Here is an 18,331-nt window from a genome sequence, read left to right on the forward strand (position 1 = left end):
AGGTGTAAACCTTTACATAGATATAATCTAATTAAATTACCAAATGCTTAAATAACCGCAATGAATTGGCAAATATTATTGAATTAAGTTGATTAATTATATTAACACAATGTTTAAAGTAGTCTCTGTCCATCTGCTGAATGGAATGCCGTACACAAACACATCACAAAGGGGTAACCGGACTGTAAACTAAATTAGGTGTATATTTGTGGTATCCCATACTAGAATGCATCTGTTATTTTCATGCATCAGATTAGATTACACTCACATAAGTGGTTACATTTATGGACTACATGTCAGATGGATGAATGTCAGATAGAACTTCTTATAACTGTTTTAATATATCTGAGATTTACCATATATTGATTCAAACATTATATGAAAATTCCTGAACACATTTTAAATTATGTTTGTGTGAAAATGTCCAACTATACTCGGTAACAAAATAGTAAAAAAAAAAAAAAAAAGTCAGAAATATTACCCTGTACTTTATTGTAAAAGCTGGCTGTGCCCATGCATTTTCATACATCAGTAGCTTGACTTGTATGCGGACATCATTTTCTTTAAGTTAGATCGTTCTGCACATTGACTGCTTTGATACATGCTCAAGTTCTCTTTTATGTTCAGACTGTATTCAAACTGTATATTACAACACTCTATAGATTTTTCCCATTTCCACTGCAGCTATACTTAATGAAATTATTTTTACTTGGTTACATATGTGTGTGCTTAGGTTAATCTGTTCATTTAACAACATAACTCTCATTTCCACAGCATGGTACATACACAATGAGTAGCCGTGTTGTAATGCTACATGTTTATGATGAAATTGACCTGCAAGTCACCAAACTGCCCTTTAACAACATTTGTTCAATGAGGTCTATTTAAAAAAAAAATAAATAAAAAAAATTACAATGAATAATAAGTGCATTTTTTTTTACCAACAATGAAGACTCAAACAAATGCTAGTTTTCAACGCTCAGGTCACTGAGATTACTGAACATACCAATACATTTTGGAAATCATTTAAATCACAGGGCTAAATGAAAAACGTTTAGGACAAAATGTAGCCACCTGGAATAAATTAATCAAGATCAGTGGCAACTTTTGTGCAAAGTTCTTTTTAAATCTTTTAATCTGAAGAGAAGGAGCTTCCCCAAATCCATTTAAACATTTCTTTAAAAGTGAAAAATGCTCTTTATTTACTGTATATATTTCACATGATGCCCCAGCTCCCATGTGCATAAATTTAATAATCTGGCAATGTGCAGTGAATTTTCATTTAAAGTAGTGACAGCAAAGAAACTAATGATTTTAAATCCCTCTTGAAAGATTCAAGTGCTTTATGTGGAAGAACTATTTAAGAGAAAGGACATTTAATATTGACTCTTCCATAACAGGCAGAGAAAAAGCCATTGCTTTCTCAATCAGATTTTCCAATTTACATTTCACTATTGCTCAAAAACTGTACATTTGAATTTTAAAACCTACTCTGCATTAGGAAAGAAGTAATTGGTTATATAAGCCAATACATACTTATGGTAAAATCTGGGGATTTGTCAATTATTTGCATAAAAATTAGTCCACAGGTCACCAAAATGTGTAGGCTAAATGGAAAAATAACATCTATAATAAATAAAAACCTGGGACAACCCAAGCTATTTAAAATACAATCACATAAAAGCAGTTTAGCCGGCAAAAGTGTTTTTCTTGCTAACAACTGCCCAAAACATTTGCCACCAGCATACTCTGGCATTTTAGAGCTTCAGCATGAAGAACACCTCTGCTTCAATGTCCGAGAGCTGGCGCACCGGAGGAGCAGCAGGCAGCTGGCTGAGCAGATCTAAGTCTGCACACGTACCCTTACTCATACAACATGCTCCTTCGGGATTTCCACGCTCCTCAATGGGACTGCTACTCATCCTGCTCAAGCCCTGTAGTCTTTGGCGCTCTTGAGCTTGCTTGGCACGGTTGGCAATGTATCGCACCCGACTTTGGCTTCGGGATGATGACCGTCTCAAGAAACAGAAGGTTTCATCCTCCTGCTCTGTGGCATTCAAAGATGAGGAAGCAAAATCACTGGCTGTCAGGGGTTCAACTGCAGTTAGTTGCTTGATCTGCTCTGTCAGGTTATCATGGGATTTTTTTGGTGGCTTCCTCTGGTCCCTCATGGACCTAGTGATGAAGCTTCTGCTGATGCTTCTGTACTTGCTCTCAAAATTGCACATTATATCATCAGATGTAAGATCCCCCAAACTCTTAGATTTGGAGGGGCCATCTACCTCCAAGCTGACTGAGGAGGCTGGCTTCTTAGATTGGGAAGTCTGTTTTAAGCTTTCCACAAAAAGCCTACTCCATGTATGCCTTCTTTGCATTGCTTGAACTGGTTCTTTGACTAAGGGTCTTGTTTGGAGATTATGTGGAGCTTCTAAGTCCTCTTCAACTCTCAGATTTGGGTTAGACTTGCTTTTGGTTACCCTTGATATTTCACAACCAGTGGTAGCTGACCGGGGCCTGGCCACTTCATTTTTAAGGAATACTTCCAGAGATTCATCCCTACTGGTGTTGAGATCAGTAAGACTCTTGTGGGCCAAATTGGGCAAGGAAAGATCAATCACAGTGTCACTGGATGAGATACTGGAGGAGGAAGACACACTGTCCCTATGATTCTCAAGTTTGCTCCATAGTCTATCATTGAGGGTGACATCTGTGCAGACCTCTGGCACCATCCACTGGCTGTTCTCAGGATTAGCCAGCCTGACATATCCCTCACTTTTAGACCTTCTTACTAACACATGTGCTTTGCTGGAGGCTGCTTGAGAACCTTCTGGTACTTTTGTGACAAGTACTTTTGCAGACAAATCCACAGGCAGATTAACACTAATTGCATTCATTGGGTGTTTTCCATTATTATTTTCCTCTTCCTGCTTGTTTTTCTTAACTTGCCATGCATTGAGATTGTTGGTTTCTGGGTTTTGTCCATTTACTTGTCCAGTAACAGATATAGCCGAATTAACCTCTTCAGACCCTGCATGGAAGGTATTGCTTAGGGAGGGAGTAAGGTTGCTTGGACTATTTGTTATTTCCAAGTTTGTAATACCTTCAGTGGTCCTTAAACTCTCAGTTGCGCCTTCCATTACGGTGTCATGTTCCTTACACAGTGGAGAACGCTGGCAGACATCATCAGATACTTGGTCCAACTGTGATGGACCAATGCATTCTACGGCTAGAGTTTCTGAGTAACCAGAGAGGGAAGGACCAGAGGCTACATGGGCAGAGGGGATTTGGACAGCAGAATTGTCTTCAGCATTATGAGCTTCTTCTGTGATGGTTTCCAGGGTGTGCAAATGAGACGCTGAACTTGGGGGAAAGCTTGTCTCTTTGTCTGTTTAAAATAAAAAGAAACACAGTATTAAAAATGTTACTCATTTCAAAAAGTTGTCTTTCTTTAGACTGTAAGGGCAAAAACCTATTGCACACTGCAGCTAAAAACCTTTGTATTTTCTGTTAAGCTCTGCCAATCTTAGTTCAAATGAAAAGATCTTTTTCTTGTCTTTACTACCACAAAAATGTTTATGTATTGCCATATCACCACTAAAACAAGAGAAGGAACAGTCTGTATAGACCATGGGTTAGGTTATTAATGTGCAGTTACTTTATCAACTCAAACATCATGATGATTGCACTGCATGCTGGGTACACCCATCTGGCCTGGACAGCTTCACAGGTAAAACTACATTGATCAGTCTAACCTATTGGTCATGCAAATATTTAAGCATGCATCATTATCTAGTAAACAATGTATTTTCATCAAGTAAATAATAAAATGAGCAAATACTACAGAACCTGACATTGAAGCTCACACTAACAAACACACATCATTCCCAGTGCAGACAGCTCTCACCATGAGGCATTCCTTTTTCATTTGCAAGGCATCAGACAGCTGGTGAGAGATCTTTGTTATTGATGAGGACAGAAGCACAATGAACAGACATAAAAGGCGACAAATTCTTCTACCAAGGAGGGCCTTTCAAAATTGCAACTCTTTGCCTTTCATCCTTCCCTCTCCCCCCAAACCCCTGTTTATTAAAACTGCCTTTAACATTTTGCTTCTAGGGAAAATCAGTGAAAGGGAGAGATGCAGTGCACTGCATGAAGGCACAGGGCTAGCATTCAGTGAGAAACAATCAGTAGAGAGGCGGCAAAAAGAAGCAAAGTGGGAAAGTAAAAGAAGAGGGTGAGAAGTAGGCCATCATACATTCAAAAACAGCATTTACCTTGATGATGATCATCCCTTCAATTCTGTGCTATAGACAGAGTGAGCGTGTGAAAGGGGACAGAACAGAGGGACAGAATTTAGCACATCAGGAATAAAGAGAGAAAGGAGCTTACACAGAGATTAGGCTTGCAGTGCCTTTTGTTTTAGATGACAAAAGTTAAAGAGCTCTCACTTTTAAAAAAATTTCAGCCACCAAAAACAAACAAACATGCTTAATTGCTCACTTAAACACTTTTTCAGCATCCAGTCATGCATGAACCACAGCTGGCTAGAATACAGAGACAGTGGTTCTGGAAGCACTGAACCCAAAATCTGCCCTTCCTCACCTTTTAAATAAGAGTATGCACATTAAGAAGCGCAGATCATCTAACCAAAAGAAGAGACACTCCACACTGCAGAAATTAAAGAAAACGTCTCAAGAGATGCTCCTTTTTAATATTTTAACTACCCAAAAAGGGAGCAATGTGCATGGAGTGCCCCTTATAACATCTGAATGGCTGCAGGAGCAGTAGTTCATGGTTATAGTAATGAATACATAAGTACAACAATGTCTATTTTGTTTAGTTCACTTTGTTTACATTTACTATTACCACCAAGACCTTTTTTCCTTAAATACTATATACAAAGTGCTTCATAACACTCTCTTCTCTTCCAGACTCACTTAAGTTTTGATGAAATATGAAACACTTTTATGAAAGGGCAACTGCACAAAACACCATGCTTCATGATCAATTGTGCTTATAATCATATCCTAGCTCAATTCCTTGAGGATTTCTCACGTGAACTCAGAGTTGTTTATTTTAAACTGCCAGTGTAGCAGATTGGATTTTTGAGATGTCTGCCTGCTGGTTAGTAAAGTAAAAATAGAGTAGAGCCCTGTATCTGAAATTCTTAGTATTCAGTCGGGCCATATGCCAAGACTTTCTGACTTGAATAACATGGTAATTCTCCAACAATCACATTTTCAAATTCTTTTAATTTTGGTGCCATATCATTAACTGTTATAGCCCAATCCAAGAAAAGACAGTTTGGAAGGATTTAAATAATGCCCTTTCAAATCTTTAAACTGATGCAGACTATAAGTGAAAACGTAAAGCCCTTTGCACAAAATAACATAATATTCTCAAACCTGCATAATTCTGAAGCGTTACCCTGACAGTACACAGGATGGGACATTTTGGAATTGCTGGTTAATCTAACTGCTCCACTTTTATGAAATGTGGGAGAAAAACCTAAGCTGAAGCAGTGAGAACAGGGGAATTTGTATGCAAAGACCAGGTAAAGGACTTAAACTAGAATTCTGCTTGTGATGCTGTAAGACTACCCACTTTATCAACATTATCACCCTTCTTCTACCAAAACAGTGAAATATACTTTAAGTACTGCAGAAAGAATAATCCAAGTTATAGAAAGGGATGTAGATGTTAATGTAGACAAAGTGAAAGAGAATGTAAGAAAAAAACAAAACAAAAAAAAAAACTGAATCCCCACTCAACCTCTAGCTTTCTCCAGGATTTCTCCCCTTACACTGTAGTGGCAACTCACCTTGTTTCTGTTACAACAAAAAGAAAAGTTGATTAGTGTATTCAGAGAAAAAGAAGAAGGACCTCCTCTGGTATACACACACATAGTGCACTAAGCCTGGTGCAGAAGACTCTCTGGAACCATTTCCAATGAGAGAGACAGAGAGAGAGAGAACAGCAAACAGGCCAGGCAATATACTGTATGTATGATATTAGAGGAGTGTGAATGCCCTGCTACTCTAGGCACAAGTCTAATCTAGAAGTCTTGTAGCACAACTAAAAGAAAAGCCTACTGGAAGCCCACGCCAGATAAACCCTTCCCCACATTATACAAGCTACTTCATCTAAAATACAATAAGCACAGCAGTATTGTTAGGAAATGGATCTGATACAGAGGGGAGAATTCTTAACCCAAAACTCTTTTGCTCGCTGGAGTTTTCTTGATAATAGCCATCACTTGTGTGGGCACCTTTGGTAATTCCAGAATTGTGGCTTGGTAAAGGAGGTGGTTTAAGGTGGAGGGGTGAATTCTCACTTCTCAGGCATCATTTGCCAAACAACACTATATGCAGATTTCTAAGCAAATAGATGACTACAATAAGGTTAGATGCAGGGGTGGAAGGGAAATTGGGTGGTAGAATTTCAGGAAGAGCATAAAGGGTCCCAGGGTGTGAGGAATCTTGCCAGGAGACAAGAAAAGTCTTACCCGCAAAGAACATAGGGGACTTGCTCCTGATTTCCTCCAGTTTTTGCGCAAAGAGGGCATTCATCTCCCGCTGAAGTGTCCCCACTGGTCTGTGTCGGTTCTCTGTCACATGAATGGGCATTTCAGGGCTGCCCAGACTGTTGGAATCAGAGTCCGAGAGGCTGCTACTGTCACCTGAAGCCATCATGAGGTTGACAGTGCTTCCATAATCAGGGTGGGCCGTACCCTGCCACCTCAACCGGGACTTCCCGTCTAGTATATGGTTCAGAGGTGAAGTATTTCTCTTCCTGGGTACACTAAGAGAACGTACATTCCTGACAGAGTTGGCTACACCTCTACAGCAGTTACCAACTTGAAGCGTGTGCAAAGCCAGTAGTTCGGACTCTCTGTGCCTTACCGGTGGTGAGGGTGGAGCCCTTTTCTTTTTGGGTTCCTCTGACTTCCAAGGTTCATTCTGCTCTGGCTTTACAAGTGGAGACCTGACCTTCCTGTCAAGGTCAGGGCTTTCTTTGGAGCCAACTACACACTTCATGCAGTTAGTGGCCACACCTACCCTCCCAGAACTGTTGATTGCCACACGTGCAAAGACCCCTTGCTTTTCACTTAGTGGGTCCTGCACACGTATTCGATTGGCTCTTCTTAAAGGCTCACTGAGGGCTCCCCTAACTCGAGCCGACCCTTTGTCCTTTGCAGCTTGAGAGACTGGCTTACCTTTGAAGCTCTCAGAGTGCAGCTCCCCATTGGCACTATCCGCTATGGCCACTGTTGCCACCCTGGCACCACTGTCCGTTTCACAATCAACACGAGGCTGACAGGCATCTTCAGATTCCCTGTCTTCACTGGCTCCCTCTGAACTGTACTCCTTGTTGTCAATGGAAATCTCTGGAAATCCTTTCTTGACCTTCTGCTGGCCCTTAGTAGGAGCACTGGCTGTCCTGCGTAACAGATGGGCACCAAAAGGGTGCTTACGACTGAGCTGAGCAGCAGCATGGCTGTCGAGAGAAGCCTGCTTTGGGTTTCTGTGAAACAGTCCTTTTATGCCAATAGCTTGCCTGACCTAAAAGAGACCAGAACAACATTAGTGGGTGGAGGCTTCATGCAGATTTTACACAGCCCCACCTACCATTCTTAAAAGACTTTCACCTTCAAAACATCAGCAAGGGTGGAAGAAGAAAAAGGAGAAAGAAAAAAAGGAAAAGAGAGACACTTGACATTGCAGCAGAACTAGTGGGGGTGGGAGTAGGGGTGGGGTGGTCAGGGCCACATTCCACAATTCTGCAATATCAGCCTCTCTTTTTGTAGGAGTACATCCAATTGTTTTGGTTTCAGTGCACAGATGCATCAACATTAGTAGCATTAGGTTTTCAAATAAAGCAAAACGATAGGCTGAAACTAGATGCAGCCTTAATTAAAATGAAAACGTAATGACAACATGCACACATTTCAGTAACTGATATGGGTTGAGTGAATTGGAAGGTAGCAGAAGTGAAGGGTCCACTTTAAGTAACTGAGATTGATTTTTAAAAGAAGCTGAGCATAAGAACAATCATTTGACATAGTACCCTGGACAATTAAGAGTTACACAGAATGCTTTGTAAAGTGAAATAATAAGGACCTCTGATTAAATTGATGACTTGACTATGTTTGCTTTATGCAAACTGTTCACATGAATAGTCTATGTTTTTGACCAAAAACTGGTGTGGAACTAGGTTTACTGCTTTTTTCATGGCTTCTTCTTACATGACTACAATTCCCTTTTTATTTTAATCAAACATTATTTTCTTGTCAATACAATCAACAACCACACAAACTTATTTTATAATGGAGCCTCACTGCATACTTAACAGATTTTTATTGAACAACTAAGATGTCAATAGTCAAAGAAAAAGATCAGAAGGAACTAATCCAAATGTATTTCTCAACATTAGCAATACTAGATTTCCAAGATTTTTATACTTTTGTATAAAAGCTCAATGCTTGCATGGACTTGGTGTTGGCCAGGGTCGTGGAGTCCAGCAACAGTGGGGCATCTGTTGGTGAAGACAGATTCACTGATCTTGACTTTGAGAATGATGCCATGATCTTCGCTGAGTCAATGTAGGCTCTGATTGGGACTCTTGGGAGACTGAGCGAAGAGTCTGAGTGTCTGGGTTTACGAGTGTCCTGGATAAAAACCAAAATCCAGAACTTTAATGACCTCTTGGGCACAGCTATCGGCAGTGTGTCTCTCTGTGGAGAGAATGTCAACCTCGTCAAGAGGACTACCTACCTCAGCAGAGACATTCATGTCTTCTATATGACTCTTTCTATGAAGTCAGGAGATAGATTGGGAGAGCATGGGGGGGGGTCATGAGGTCGCTGTAAAAGGGTTTGTGGTGCTCCCGAAAGCTCTGCAAAAGGACGAAGGTCTATGTCTTTAGAGTCTTGGTGCTTCCTGTTTTGTTATATGGTTGCAAGATATGGACGCTGTCCAGTGAGCTAAGATGAAGACTGGACTCCTTCAGTACTGTGTCTCTTCAGAGGATCCTTGGGTACCGCTAGTCTGACTTTGTGTCGATTGAGCGGTTGCTTGTGGAATCCGGAATGAGGCACATTACCTGCATTGTTAGGGAGTTATGGCACTATGGCCATGTGGGTCAATAACTTGAGGGTGATCAGGCTCAAAGGATCCTCATGTTGAGGACCCAAGTGGCTGGACCAGGCCAAGATGACGCCCACATAACACTTGGCTGGGGCAGATAGATGGTAATTTCCAGAGGTTGGGACTGGATTATGTGTCTGCCTGGGGGGTTGCCAACTGGGACCCGAAATTGTTTTGTCGTGTGGTGGGTGCAGCAACACGCTATACCAGCACATGCTCTTGTATCTGACCTGATCTGTATGAAAGAACAAAGCTGGATTTGTTCATTATAAAAATATTTACATTTAAGTAATACTAATTATGTAGGGGGCTAGGTGTTGACATTTTCACAGAAACTCTAGCCCTCTTACCTATTATGGTACTAGAAAGTCATTGTTGTCCTAAAACAAAACCTTTCTGAGAAATTTCAATTTTGTTTTCAACCCATTAACAGCACAGAAACAGCCATAAATTGTATTTTAAAGAGTATTTCAATTTTCTTTGATATCAATAATGTCACCATCATTTTGTTTTCAGATTTAAGTGTAGCTTCTAATTAAAAAAAAATTCAATTTAGCTGGACTATACAATAGTATTTTTTAGGTTATTTCAAATTATCAAAGTGTTTCAATATCTGCAGAACTCTGATAACCAAACATATCAGATGTGGCATTCCTGAGTCAGTTCTGGGAACAATTCATCTTTTTATATATTCCTAATGACACCTTCTAATGACAAAATATATGCTGATGGCACCAACCTGTATTTATAATTAATAATGAAAAGTAACTAATGACATAACAAATCACATAATTGCTCTGAAAAATTAAAACACTGAAATGAGTGAAAATGAGTAGTACTTAAATTTGGTAAAAACTAAAGTTGCTCATATGTTATCTTCTTAAAAGCACCTAAATATTACAAAATAAATGGAAAGTATGAATTTATTAACAATAGGAAAACAGGAATCTGTCTTCTCAGAATACACTTGCTTTGGGTCAACTGGCTGTCCTGCTTCTCTCTGGGCACTGTACAACATATTATATGTGTCAAAGCTTTTGGTAAAATATGACAAAAATGACTCTGGACCTATCTTTGGTTGCATCTCATTCTAAAATCTAGTTTTAAGTTCAGGGAAGATACTTTGATCAAGACCAATATGCAGGTAGCTGCCACTGCAGGAAGCCAATTACAGAAAAAGAAATTAAAATTCTCATAGTAATAACAGCCAATCACACTATTGCCATCATCAATACAACCTAACAGCCTATATAAAACTGGAGATATATAGATCATTGGTTCTGTGTTTTGAATTAATGGGATTAATAGTAAATAAACAATTTGGACAATTTTACAGTCTGGTCATTCAAATTCATCTTTTACTGACCTAATTTAAAACACCAGTGCTTGGTACCTTGTTAAAATCAATAAGCGTTACTTAGTCAGATTATTTTTAAAGTAACAAGTAACATAAAAAAAATCTAACGTATGTTAATACCGAAGCTTATTTCTGACATTCCCAAAAAAATAAAATATGATTGCATTATTTTGCAGAAGTTTTGATTCATTCAGTAACATTGTGGATGCATGTACTCTGGTGAAGAGGTTAAGCATGTGTGTAGCGTGCAATCAAATGAAAAGAAATAAACAAAAGTTCAAAGTATGCACTTAATCCTGCATGTGCTGAGGGATAAATTTAAATGGCCTAGTTTAGGGGTCACAGTGAGGCAGTGATCATCACAGCAGCCCTGGGTGTAAGGCAAGAAGCAGATGTGGTAGATCGTTAGGCTGGTTCTTGGAGATATCAATTACATAGCCAAGGAGAGAAGAGTGTACTGCATGAAGCCCAATAACAGAACCTATTAATAAAGCTATCAGTTTAGTTCTCATTAAGCTATTGGCTATAGATATAATAAAACTGAGTAATATAATGACCAGTGTTCATATCACGAATCTTCGGGTGCTCCCTTTGTGGATGGAAAAAGGGGATGGATGCTATTTGCTTCACAGCTCATGAACAACTAAACATATAAAATACAAGGATATTATCAAATTTGGTTATGCTTCTGGTCAGTTTCATGAAGGTTCATGTATGGGTTTAGGATTTAATAACCAATGCTGCCAAGCAAAGTATTTAGTTTCTCATACAAAAGAAGAGAAGGCAATGCACAAGTAACACACTGTAATGTATTGCATTTTATGATAATTGTGATAATTATATATTTAGTTACTTTTTCTGTACGCAATGAGTAATGTACTTAAGTTAATTTTAAAAGTAATGCTCCCCAACACTGTAAAACACTGCAAGAAGGATCTAAACTGCAAGTACAAACTTTGACTACAGTAATCCCTCCTCGATCGTGGGGGTTGCGTTCCAGACCCCCCCGCGATAGGTGAAAATCCGCGAAGTAGAAACCATATGTTTCTATGGTTATTTTTATATATTTTAAGCCCTTCTAAACTCTCTCACACTGTTTATAAATATTCCCCGCAGAGTTATACAGCATAATTCCTTTGTATTCTCTTAGATATTAGGTAAGATTCATTGAAATTATGTATATAATTTATATACAGTAAAACCTAAATATTATTTTAAAGATATTGAGTGTCTCCGATATCACATGTTACAGCCATTACGATAGACATGCCACCAGCAATAAATACGTACAATGCAACAAAAATAGTATACAGTAAATGTGTGTACAGTGACATTAAACGTACGTACATGTACTAAGTACTGTAAGTAGAAAATTAATTATGGTTACTCACCAACAATGACACGATGACTTGTCCGATAACAATGAGTTTAATTTTACTGCACAACAAAGGAGAGCGTTACAGCCCTTAAAGGAGCCACTTCAGGCAATTGTGTAGCACTGACGTTGTTCTTCTTCTGGCAGTCTTCAATCCAAATCCCTAAAGCAGATTCCATCCAGACTACTGCCTTATTACATCCACTTACAACTTGTTTTGCACCCTGGTTAAAAGGACACTGCGGCCGTAGATCTTATATTCCTCTCCTACTTTTTAAATAAAAAGAATTGTAGCCTTCAACAAATCCAAAACGTTTACCTTTTCAGCAATCGTTAACATCTTCCGTTTGCGCTTGGGCACGGCCCCTGAAGCAGTAGCAGATCGTTTTGGAGCCATAATGAAGGGCTTGACTATGCACAAAGATAAACACAAAAGAGCACAACTCTTTACACAGCGAAACATGTTGATACTGAATGAGCGAGACGAGACTTCCTGGTTAACACTGCATTCAGCAAGCAGGAACTTAACTGCGTGTTCTGATTGGTTAGCTTCTCAGTCATCCGCCAGTAGCGTTCCTTGTATGAAATCAACTGGGCAAACCAACTGAGGAAGCATGTACAGGAAGTAAAAAGACACATTGCCCGCAGAACCCGCGTTATATATTTAGTTATGCTTTCATATAAAATCCGCGATAGAGCGAAACCGCGAAAGTCAAAGCGCGATATAGCGAGGGATTACTGTAATGTTAAATCTAGAGCAGATTTTATAACCCTTCTTTCAACATATACTGTAAGGTTGTGAATAGCTGTCAGTCCCTTTTAGGATGTATTAATGCCTGTACTACCATAGTGTCTTAACTGCAATTAGTAGAGTAATAAATTACAATTATCACAGCAATCAAACCTTTCAGCTATAGTCCCTCCTTGCCAAACTCCAGAATTATTAAACCAACATAATCTATGATTTGTTTTGGAAAATAAACATGGGTGAATAACCCATTAGTTTAGCATAGTTTACTCCAGATAATGCTCTTCATATAGATTTTAAATTGCATCCATTTTGTCCAGGATGTTCTTCCTGGCCTTGAAATGGGAGTGAATGGGGCAGCGTAATTAGCATAACTGGTGAGAGACATAGCATCAGGCCTATATTCTTCTCTTCCAAATTCATGGGCATACTGTAGAGAATGTGGGCACAAGAGTAAATTAGTAAGTGTTCATAGTGGCTGAAAGAGCAGTTGGCCTTGGACAGACAGAATATGACTTACCTTTTCCTAATGCTCAAAACCCCCAAATGTTTACCTTCTCTGCAATCTGTGCAGACTGAAGTCTTGTTTTTTTTTCTTTTTTGACAAAAAGCTTTTGATTCATATATTTGCGCCACCATTATATTACAATAAAATGCCTATACAAATGCATTTTTAAATATAGGTATAGGTAATTTTTTTGTGTTTAACAGTACATTTCTATTTGTTTGCGCTTTAGTTTTAACTGTATATCTCAAAGTGTAAAGTTCTGAAATTGTCTTTGGAATGCAAGATACTGAAAAAAACATTTCACCATAAGGTCATGCTTGTCATGGAGTGGGTTCCCCTTATTGGGGTCACCTAGCTGATCACTTGGCAAGAGAAATGCCAAATAGAAAGGGCAGCCAAGAAAAAGGGTATGCATTGAGCTCTTTTTTAAAATCACTGCACCTTAATATTTTTACATAAACAATACATTCATTATAAAGCATGGTATATGAAACATACAAAAGGTTGTATTCATTACTTCTCTGTGAAACACCACAAAACTGTTTTAAAAAAAAACATGATACTATCTACTTTGTATAGCACTTTTCAAAATGAATGTCACCAAAAAAACAAAAATAGAATTATTCCCATTGTAGCTATGTAGATAGCTGGCTGAACTGCTTGTTTTATCTGCTGAACATAGGAGTTACTCTGGGAGATCAAACAGCTTTGGACTTCGCTGTGAACGTTTCATGTAAGAAAAGGGATTAACCAGCCATGTTAGCACAATTTCAGAACAATAAAGACTGGTCAGCATACAAATTACCCACCTCACACACAAATTAAAGACCCCATCATTAGGAAAACTGTTGAAATATGTCAGTAAGAAAAGCAGAGGAAGTTTAACAAATTCCTAAAATATTTTGAGAGTTTATTTTGTAGCACATTGGTATCTTATTTTAAAGAGTGCACATAATCAATAAGTAGTGGAAAATAAACAAAATGTGAACAAATACTTTTGGTATATGAACTACTTGTAAATTTCTCTTTTCATCTCAGGGAGTTAAGAAGTGCCAAGCAGTAAACAAAATGCAATTTTAACAAAGTCTTCCTGGTATCACTGGCTTTACAAAATATCTCTTCCTATATATGATGAACTCAAAACAATGTTCATGGGATCGTCTCTTTAAGTTCCTGGTGCTCAGCATCCTACTAAAGTGGAAAGAATCCTTCACTTACAGATAATCAGAATGATGTGACAGACCCAGTGAGGTTAAAAAATGTAATGTCACCGAGATGATACTGTGAAGAAGAATGGTTTTGAGCTTCTGGGTAACTTAGGCAAAATGAAGAGCCATAATCTAGTTTAAACCTGACAAGAAGGTGACTTTTCTTTCCCACATCCACCATGTGCTCTTGCTATAGAGTATTAAAGGTTAGCTCTTCTAATTCAGCAAGCCCCACAACCCACACAAAATTAAACTGGAAGGTCTATGTCCCAATAATGGAGAGCAAAAAGGTTTTACCACAAATCATATCAGAAATCTCCTTCCATCTATACTATAAACCTTGCTTCTTCTACTTAAAATAATGTAGAGTTTTCCCAAGCCAATGCATTTTCTTTTGCAGCTTTTGTAATTTCTATTAAATGTGAACCCGACGTTACTAGATATATTTTATTTCATAATCTCATTTAATCATTTCAAATGTTTTTAAACCTTTCCCAGTATTGTTTCTCATGATCTAAACATGGCCTACCAATGAAATAAATCCCATCTTAACAGCCACATCATCCATTACCAACAAGGCCCTACAATCTGGCCAAAATGCGTCCAAGAATTCATGCAAAGGTTAGTAAAAGTGATGTGTTTTTTTTTTTTTTAATTCTAAAATCACCTCATGTCAGTTTAAACCTGTGCTTTTTCAAGAAGATCCAACTGTTCTGGTCTCCACAAAGTGGCCTTATGGAACACAATTAGTTAAATTAGAAAAAAGAAAGCATTCTAGACATGTGCTTTAGCTTTGTCTAGGAAGACTGTTTCTTCTTGGCATCGCACAGAATTGCAAGTCTACTAACTGAAAGTTTCCATGTGTTAAAGAAGAGGATGCACATCAGAATAACAAATAGGATTATTTTTCTTTGTCAGCACACACTGGTGTCACCTGAGCCAAATACTTACTTGGCAAATTAATACGAGTTCTCTGGTAGAGATTCTTTAATCAGAGACCTTTGTCTTTTTCAGGTTAAATCTGATTTACTCAATAAATCTAATGAGTGTCTGACTAGTGTATTGTTTTATGCCTCAGCAATCTAATGAATCATCGAAGTATGAAAAGGCATAGGCTGAACTTTTTCTTTGTGAAACTCTACCAGCTTTATATCTAACTAAGATAGTGCTGTATCTTCTCTCCTGAATTTGTCTCATTCATCACACAGAGTTATCCAAATGTTTACCAGGCAAAATATTATGCAAGTAACATTTACTACTTTAAAAATACATCTGTTCCATTGAAGAAAACAAATAAAAAATGCTATTATTTTTGGAAATAAACTAATGTGTTTAAGAAATGTGCAAAGTAAATATGACTTTGGAATGCCTTCAAAAATATATATTTTTTTTTCATTGGAGAATCAGACCACTGGATCTACTTTTAAAAGGCAACTTCTCATGGGTTGCTCTCAAGGCACCGGACAGTGAATGGGTCAGAAGGATAGAAATGTGGATATGCGTTGTTTGCAGTAAATCTGAATAAAGAAAAAAAAAAAAAAGAGAAAGCTAAGGTAGGGAGAGGGGTCATGAGCATGCAAGGTGTTGATTGGATCTCACTACACCTTTCCTGAGAGACATGTGGGGTACCTTCAAGGCTCCTAACATTTTCCTGCTTCTAAAAGTAGCATTTGGATAAAGAGGATTCCACTGTAATCACAAACAGACAGAAGCAAAGCAGATAAGAATATAATAAAGGTAGACAGAGAGAGAAAGCAGCACAATTAATTCAGCTCCAGAACAAGAAACTCAAGCATAAAGAGCACAAATGCAACTAGAGGAAGAATTTTGAGAAGACACTGCATGAAGACACATTAGATTCCACACAAGAATTAGACATCAGTTAGAAGAACAAATAAAGCATTAAGGAAAAGAAACAATAATAAAGTTTATCTAGATTTCCCTTTTCTGCTAAAGAGTCATCCCTATCATGGTATACACACTGTACACGGGTCAGGCAACAGAACACATTCGCACTATTCATCACTTCCAGGCAGCACAAAAAGTCACCAGAATAAAAAAATCCAGAGAAGAAATCTGCTGCAAAAAACATGGATTTTGAGAGTTGATCCTCTTTTGGTTTGACGTCATAGACATTTCTGCTGGAAACCAGTTTGTCTACACACATAAAACCCAGCCCCTGACAAAATACATTAATAAAGGATGCAAATCATAAATGTCATAAGCAAAGAATATAAAAAAATAGAGTGAAACTTTACCACTGAAAAGTAGTAAACAGATTGCCATCTGTTGCTTGCAACAGATGTAAATTTATTAAATGAACAAGAGTAAACTGGTAGAAAATGTTAATCTCTGATTAAAACACACACACACATACACAAATGTGATTAGTAACATAGCCTCTATTGTTAAGACTTTATTAGGTGTTAAGCCTTTAATCAACAGTTGAAATGTTGAGTTTCCAACCCTCTTTTACTTTTTCATGATAGTATTAACCTTTACCAATTTATTTAATGTTGCAAACTCACATTAACAAAGCCTTTTGGTGACTATAAAATTACAATGATTTTCAGTTAATAAAATCCAAACCAAATTTTTCAGAACTTTTCCAATTGTTGCCAGATGAACTACACAACATAAAGCATGTACAATTTTTTTCCAAACTCTACTTAAAGTCGCTGAGAATATCATCCAGTTGAATTATTGACCCTTGCCTGCTCCTGCTGTTGTAAGACAGTGTTGTCAGAAATCTGCCATGAGGTCTTTGGTGAAGTGGCCTCTGAACTAAACAAGTTTAAAATAAACAGACTCTCAAGATTCCATATTGTAGTGTTTATCAGATGACAACACTCTAACTATATTGCTTAACATCTGTATCACAAAATGTCCATAAGGAATGTTGCAGAACTTAATGTAATCACCAACGTCTTTTTAAGGTTTCGGCAGCCAAACTGTAAGCTGCACATAGTATTCTTCTGCCTCAAAACATGAGGAAAGTATAGTCAGCTTACTTTAGTATATACATTACAGTTGGATATATTATACTTTTCTGAAGTGCAATTTGGTCTATTTCTGCTGCCTGAGTTTTCAAATTTTGGTTGATTCATAAACACTATTTCATATAAGCAGAATGTCTTAGATATCCAGGTAACTCTTTGTCTATCATTTGTTTTCTTTTCTCTTTAAGATCTAGATGTCATTAAAATGAAAAAATGCTTATTGCAAACTTTGAAACATTCCTGCTTAAGTGAGATATTCTAGGATATGCATACCAATCAGGCACTGATCTCATTAATGTTCCACTGGTATCAACCCATGTAAACTTACCTTACCAGTGATATCATTCACAGCAACATGCACAAAGATGGAAGCCTCTTCCATACCTTCCAAATAAACATGCCGATAGCCTGAAAAGAAATGAAGAGAGAGAAAAAAAAAAAAAAAACTGCCATAGTAAGTGAACAGGTACATTATAATAAAAGGTGCTGTTGAACAGGCTCAGAGGAGAAATCATGGATTAAAAAGTTAAATTATAGTCCATTTCATCTGCTTTGACTGGTTACCCTTTAATTAGTTGAGCCTGCATATCTAAATATTACAATTACCAACAGCCAATAATACTTTGGTTAGAAGAGAATGGAGCAGGAAACCATATTAACACTAGAATTACCAGAGTCTACAAAAAAACTCGTAGATCCGGCTCACCTTAAATCCGTTCACACCTGTGCCGATAAAGACAAGCTGCAAGCAGCCAGCTATTCCAACCCCCCACCGACTTAGAACGTGCACAAAATTCTCCCAACTCATGTCTTGATTGATTATCTGGGAGTGAATTGGAGTTTTAGAGTGGAAATAATAGATTGTTATTTGGAACATACACATTTCATGTGTGTTCCGTTGCTACAGTAATCTGTGTAAACAGATTTTTAAAACAGAAACGTTTTTCATATTTTAGTAATAAATGACAAAATGTAGTCATAAACTAT

General features: G+C 37.8%; 1 protein-coding gene across 9 annotated transcripts in view; it reads right to left on the reverse strand.

Moving 5' to 3' along the window:
* Positions 1–930: 930 nt before the first annotated feature.
* Positions 931–18,331, reverse strand: part of plch2a (phospholipase C, eta 2a) — a 537,474-nt gene continuing 520,073 nt past the window's right edge. For all 9 annotated transcript variants that reach the window (XM_039756057.1, XM_039756056.1, XM_039756058.1 and 6 more), the window contains 3 exons: positions 17,673–17,752; positions 7,220–7,565; positions 931–3,385 (listed from right to left, as the gene is read on the reverse strand). In XM_039756057.1, coding sequence (XP_039611991.1) covers positions 1,758–3,385; positions 7,220–7,565; positions 17,673–17,752 — 2,054 coding nt within the window. In that variant the 3' untranslated portion in view covers positions 931–1,757. The remainder of the gene's footprint in view (positions 3,386–7,219; positions 7,566–17,672; positions 17,753–18,331) is intronic.

The sequence above is a fragment of the Polypterus senegalus genome, chromosome 6, assembly GCF_016835505.1.
Source record: "Polypterus senegalus isolate Bchr_013 chromosome 6, ASM1683550v1, whole genome shotgun sequence".
NCBI classification, from domain to species: Eukaryota; Metazoa; Chordata; class Cladistia; order Polypteriformes; family Polypteridae; genus Polypterus; species Polypterus senegalus.